The sequence below is a fragment of the Nycticebus coucang genome, chromosome 2, assembly GCF_027406575.1.
Source record: "Nycticebus coucang isolate mNycCou1 chromosome 2, mNycCou1.pri, whole genome shotgun sequence".
In the NCBI taxonomy this organism is placed as follows: domain Eukaryota; kingdom Metazoa; phylum Chordata; class Mammalia; order Primates; family Lorisidae; genus Nycticebus; species Nycticebus coucang.
Window position 1 is genome coordinate 115,306,300 of NC_069781.1, and position 6,000 is coordinate 115,312,299.

General features: G+C 54.1%; 1 protein-coding gene across 1 annotated transcript; it reads right to left on the reverse strand.

Annotated features, from left to right (window-relative positions):
• Positions 1-45: 45 nt before the first annotated feature.
• On the reverse strand, positions 46-5,879 carry TEKTIP1 (tektin bundle interacting protein 1). Its single transcript, XM_053580288.1, has 4 exons — positions 3,353-5,879; positions 534-772; positions 331-456; positions 46-226 (listed from the first exon to the last, which is right to left on the reverse strand). Exons 1-4 carry the CDS (start codon positions 3,451-3,453, stop codon positions 48-50), a joined length of 645 nt encoding a protein of 214 aa, XP_053436263.1. The 5' UTR covers positions 3,454-5,879; the 3' UTR covers positions 46-47.
• Between the last annotated feature and the right edge of the window lie 121 nt (positions 5,880-6,000).

Sequence of the window (6,000 nt, forward strand, 5' to 3'; positions counted from 1 at the left end):
AGCCCCGTATTCAGGCAGCTGCACAGGGAGGGGCAGCACCACCTTTATCAGAGGGTGGGCATATAGACAGATGGGGGCTGCTCGTGGGTGGAGGGACAGTAGGGTTCCAGGTCCCACTGGCGGTAGTTCTGGGCTGTGTAGCAAGGGCGCTGGGGTGCTGACAGGTGAGGAACGTAGTCGGACACCCGCCAGAGTGGCTTCTCCTGGTACTGGTTCCTGTTGAGCACTGTGGGCCAGGACATGGGTCACTGCCAGCCCTCAGCTGCAAGGGTCCCTAGGCCTTCCCTGTCATGGGCCTGGGGGACATGGTCCACCTCTTGCCATCCTCACCGAACTCCTTCCCACGGATGGGCCTGTCCTTCCACAGTGCGCTCCCCCACCGCGTGTCTGGTGTCTCGTACTGGGCAGGGAGAATGGGGTCATACCAGGCCGTCTCCCGCAGGTGCTGTGTGTAGGCTGTAGGGCAGAGGACTGGTCATGTCTGTACCTGTCTCCTGTGGGCCTAGCACCTGCACAGGGAGAGCTGAACTCACCTGAGGGCAGGCTGTGCTCCCGGTGTTGGTGGCACCTGTGCCAGTAGGCATAGGCCTCGCGGTATGGGCTGTCCAGGGCCCGGGGCATGTTGTACCAGGCTTCCTGGGGGTCTGAGTTGGTCAGGCCTGTGTACCACAGCTGGGCAGCTGCGTCTTGTCCCATGGGTGTATACTTCCATCGCGTTGCCTGCTTGATGGCAGGTGCCCAGCGGGGTCCCTCCAGGGACAGGTAGTCATCACTGAGGGTGGGGCAGGGGCTGAGCCTGCAGCCATTACCTGCACCTCCCAAGCCTTGGCTTGTCTTCCTCTAGGATGGCTGTTCTGACCGCTCTGTGTGTGCTCAGCCCTGCCTGCCCAGCTGCATCTGTCCTTCATCTGTCCACTGTTGAGCCCCCCCGCCACCCCCCTTCCCAGGGCTGGCAGAGGGGAAAGGCTGAGTCCCCTCCTCTCTGCACACCCTGTCTTAATCTGTCCAAGACCCTCACTAGACCTTTCCCCTTCAGCTCTTCTTGCCTGGAGATGAGACACTAAGGAACAGAAGGCAGAGAACAAGGTCGAACCTGGGGTCCTAAAGACCTGTCCAGCCTCCACAACTCCTTGGCCCAGAGGTGCATCAGAAGCAATGGTCTCAGGTTGAGGCTGAGTGATCTCAGTGGAGCTCACACTTAAAAGTGAGAGACTAGTAGCTGTACAGTGAGTGTTGGTCAGGGAAGCTCTGTTGGCAGAACCAGGAGGTGGAATGCGGGATGTGCAAAGCTTTGCCTTGGAGCAGCAGGGGATGGTTTAAGAAATAGACTGAACCCCACTGCTAAATTTGACTGGGGGTAAAAGGAGAAATAGACTAAGGAGTAGAACCTGCAGCAGAAAGGAAAGTGGAATTACACAGCTGATGGCAAAAGTCAGGCTTGATGAGGTGCTATTAAAAATTAAACTCCAGGCTTGGTGCCCATAGCACAGTGGTTACGTTGCCAGCCATATACACCGAGGCTGGTGGGTTCTAACCCAGCCTGGGCCTGCTAAAGCAACAATGACAACTGCAACAACAACAACAAAATAGCCAGGCATTGTGGTGGGCGCTTATAGTCCCAGCTACTTGGGAGGTTGAGAGTTGGAGGTTGCTGTGAGCTATGATGCCACTGAACTCTACTGAGGGTGACATAGACTCTGTCTCAAAAAAAATTAAACTCCAAGGGCCGGCCACAGTGGCTCACACCTGTAATCCTAGCACTGTGGGAGGCTGAGGCCTGTGGATTGCTTGAGCTTTCGAGTTTGAGACCAATCTGAGCAAAAGGGAGACCCCATCTCTACTAAAAATAGAAAAACTGAGGCAAGAGGATTGCTTGAGCCTGAGTCGAAGGTTGCTTTGAGCAATGACACCATCCACTCTACCCAAATTTGAACTCTAAGCTGTTTGCAGCCTTGGACCTGGTGAGCTGGCTCTGGGAAATAGCCCCCCCTGGAAGTCATCCAAGAACAAGGTTGTCTTGACATAGCTAGGTGCAGAGCAGCATCTACTGTGCCTACAGGGAAGGCCTGGCCAAGGGTTGTCCAGGTGGGAACTAAAATCCCGTCCCAGAGTATGTGGGATCAGCCTGGCTGATATGGAATCTTGTCTTAGGAATCAACATACACTTGGTTTTCCATGTGGAAGTTTTATGATTATGTGGGATGTCCCACCCTTTTGAAACAAGCACTTCTGAATTACAAGGGACAATCCTAAGGTGGTACCCTGCAGTTGGTACAAAATGGTGAAATGTGGAAAGTGTGTCTCCCCCCACCCATTGGCCCCATGCCAAGCTTGCACTTTCTGGTTTCTCCCACCTGCTTTGGGCACATGCATCCCTCACGTTACTTGAGTGGGAGCTGCTGCCCTCACACTACTGGCTTTTTTTTTTTTTTAAGACAGCTATCACTTTGTCACCCTCGGTCGAGTGCCATGGCGTCACAGCTCACAGCAACCTCCAGCTCCTGGGCCTAGGCAATTCTGCCTCAGCCTCCCAAGCAGCCAGGACCATAGGTGCCTGCCACAATATTCGGCCATCTTTTGTTGCAGTTTGGCCAGGGCCGGTTTCAACCCGCTACCCTTAGTACATGGGGCTGGCACCCTACTCACTGAGCCACAGGTGCCGTCCACTACTGGCTTTTTGGACCTAATTTCTTTCTGTGGGAGTGGTGTGAAAGGGCTCCACTCATCTTTTTAACAGCTGCATAGTATTCCACCAAGGTTTATTTAAAACAGATGCTTATTACTGGTTATGGGATTGGGGCTTATCCAAACCTCAGCCTTATTTGGAAATAGGCTTTTGACATATGGATCTCATTAAGCTGAGGTCATACCTGGTAATGGTGGCCTTAATCCAGGGCCTAGTGTCCTTATAAAGACAGGGAGGCCAATGTGAAGACAGTGGCCAGGCCTGGAAGCCCAGGCCAGCTGCTGCTAGCAGCCAGTGGGTCAGGAGAGGCACAGGATGGCTTCTCCCCAAGCCTCTAGGAGGAATCCGCTCTGATAATCTTGATTCTGAACTTTGGGTGCCCAGAACTAGGAGGGAACACCTTTCTGGGGTTTAAGCCACCTGGTTGTTTCTGGCCCTAGGACACTAAAATGGATACTTGATTTGTCCTCAGTTTTCTTCTAGGTTTGGGGTTCTCCACAGTGAGTGACCATGGACCTTCTCTGCATGTCTCCTAGTTCCCAGGCCTGGGCTCTGGTCATAGGGCAGGGATGGGGGTCAGAGAAGGTGAAGGGAATTGCCACTAGTGCCCCATGGAGGAAGGTGGAAGGTCTGGGTCCAGCAGCCCTGGAGTGGGCCAGGACTCACCTGTACAGAGATGCTGGGAAGTCCACTTCCAGGGTCCCAGAGGGGACGTAGGTCCCTGAGGGGATGTAGGGCCGGGTGGCCTCCCGCCTCTGGGTCTGCATGTCTGCCTCTGTGTCCCTGCAGGCTCAGGCCAAGAAGGCCTCTGGGGCCATTGTTGACAGAGACAAAGGCCACCCAGAGTACCCTGGCAACCACTTGACCACTCACAACCACCTGACCACTCCCTCCTCCCTCTTCCTAAGCTGTGGGCAGACCTTCAGGGAAAGCATGAGCATGACATAGCTGGGTGAGGATTGTCGTCATGAGTCCCTCGTTCTTTGCACCCTTCACCTGGGGGCTTGGCACCCCCAGCTGCCTCTCCACATCCCCATGAGGGGGCTCTGAATCTCTCCAACGTCTGATTTCCCTCCTCACTTCACACCCACCAGTCCTTTATCTCTGTTCAAAACAAACCCAGGACAGGAGTGTATCTGTAAACACACAGAGCAGCACGGCACACAACAGTATAAATATAAATGTGTCCATCCAAAAGATAGATGAGCAGATAAACACAACGTGTTCCATCCCCACACTAGAGTATCACTCAGCCATGACAAGGAAGGAGGCTTTGACACATGCTACACCATAGATGGATCTTGACATCGTGCTTAGTGAGAGGCCAGACGCAGAAGGGCACACAGTGTGAGACTCCATTTATATGAAATGTCCAAAACAGGCAGATCCACAGAGAAGGGATATGGATTCATGATCACTAGGAGATGCAGAAGGGATGGGAAGTGACTGTTCATGGGGACAAGGTTTCCTTTTGGGATAATGAGAATATTCTGCAATTAATGGTGACTGTCCAACATTGTGAAGGTACTAAATGCCATCAAATTGTTCCCTTTAAGATGGTGTAGTATATGTTACTGTCTTACCACAATAAAAAGCAATGTAAACAAGACAAAAACCAACACCACCTCTGCCTGGTCCTCACCCTGGGTCACCTCCTGACCCATGTAGGTCGCCCCACAGCAGACCCTGCCATTCTGGCCCAGGCATACTGCCAGGGCTGCCACTCACTCAGGTGCACCCACATCCTCAGGTCTCGGTCAAAGGCCCATTCCTTATGACCGTCTGCCCCAGGACTGGCCCCACCAAACAAGCTCCCAGAGGCCAGGTGCTCAAAATAGCCTCACCTGGAGGGAAGGGCTCAGGATGCAGCCTCCCTTCACCTCTCTCCTCCAATATGGTCAAAACTGAGCCTGAAAACTGTTTGGTGGCTCCAGCTGCCCCTGCTCCTCCACCTCCAGGGCTTCCTTGCCCTCCCAGCCACTTCCAAACCATCCCTCTGTCCTTCCAGGCCAGCCAAACTCCTGCAAGGCCCACTGGGCTGATGCACCTGCATCCTGGGCCTCTGCTGTTCTCTCAGAACCTACACCCACCGCACACCACCGTCTTTCCAGCCCTCTCTACCTTCATCTCACAGGCTCCACTGGAGACCCAGGAAAACTCCACACACTATGACCCCTGGGGGTCTCAGGCAGCCTCTGCCTCCATCTGGACTTCTCAAGCCTTGGGGCTGCTCTGCTGGTCTCCAGCCCATCTGTCAGGGGGAGGTGTCAGCAGTGCCACCTCCCAGGCCCGACGTCCTTCCCCTGGGACCCTTATGTCCCTAACGGCCATCCCTCCCATGGCCAGAGCCATTTGGGCCACATGGGAATCAGGAATATATACTTTCACATGAGCTCAGCCTGCCCCCACCCTGTCTTCCCACCAACAACTTTCCCCTCACTTGCTGTGTCCCCAGGTTCCCAGCATGACCAGTTCTCAGGCGACAAGCTCAGACCAGGAACAGCCCCAACCTCCAGTGACAATATATCCAGGGGACACCTCCTCTCCCCAGTGTGCAGTGAATTTAGGGATTGTGCCTGCAGGGGCCACATTCCCCACCATAAAAGCTAGGCATGGGCTATACTCCAGAAGGGCCACTCAGAGGCCAGGGGAGGGCTCCAGGGCAGGACTATGCGGTCTCCACCCAGACAGGACCCACAGATGCCAGCCAGCCCTGCCATGCATGAATCCACAACTTCTTTAATGACAGTGACACTGCATTACATGGGAACAAAGTTCCATCTGTCCTGCAGGGTACCTGCCCACCTACCCCTGCCCCATCCAGAGTCACCAGAATCCCCCGCCAAAAAGATAATGTCTCACTCTCTCCTGCATTTGGATCTGAAGTGGTGCAGTGGTTCTAAGGCTAAGGGGAAGGTCCTACAAAGGCCCACCTGGCTCCCATGCTCAGAGCTGACCAGGGCCTCCTAGCTGATGGTAGCATCTGGGCTCTCTGGCAACTGCATGGGGCTGAGTAAGGAAGTGGTAAAGGCGGGATATGTTTTCTCATTAAAAAAATAAAACAAAAATACTCTGAAACAGTAAGACCTGGACCAACTGAAACATACACTTCTATATACACACTGTCTCTGTGGCAGAAGGGGGCCAGCTGGACACACGTGGAGATAGATGCCAGTCTGTCTGGCAAGCATAGCTGACCCACCTTCCTCTAAATAAGCAGGCTTTGGACCACTGACCCAGTCTTACCAGGAGCAGTGGGCAGGTGGGGGTGGGGTGGGGTGCCTAGCAAGGCCCACAGTCCCGTCCCATCTAGA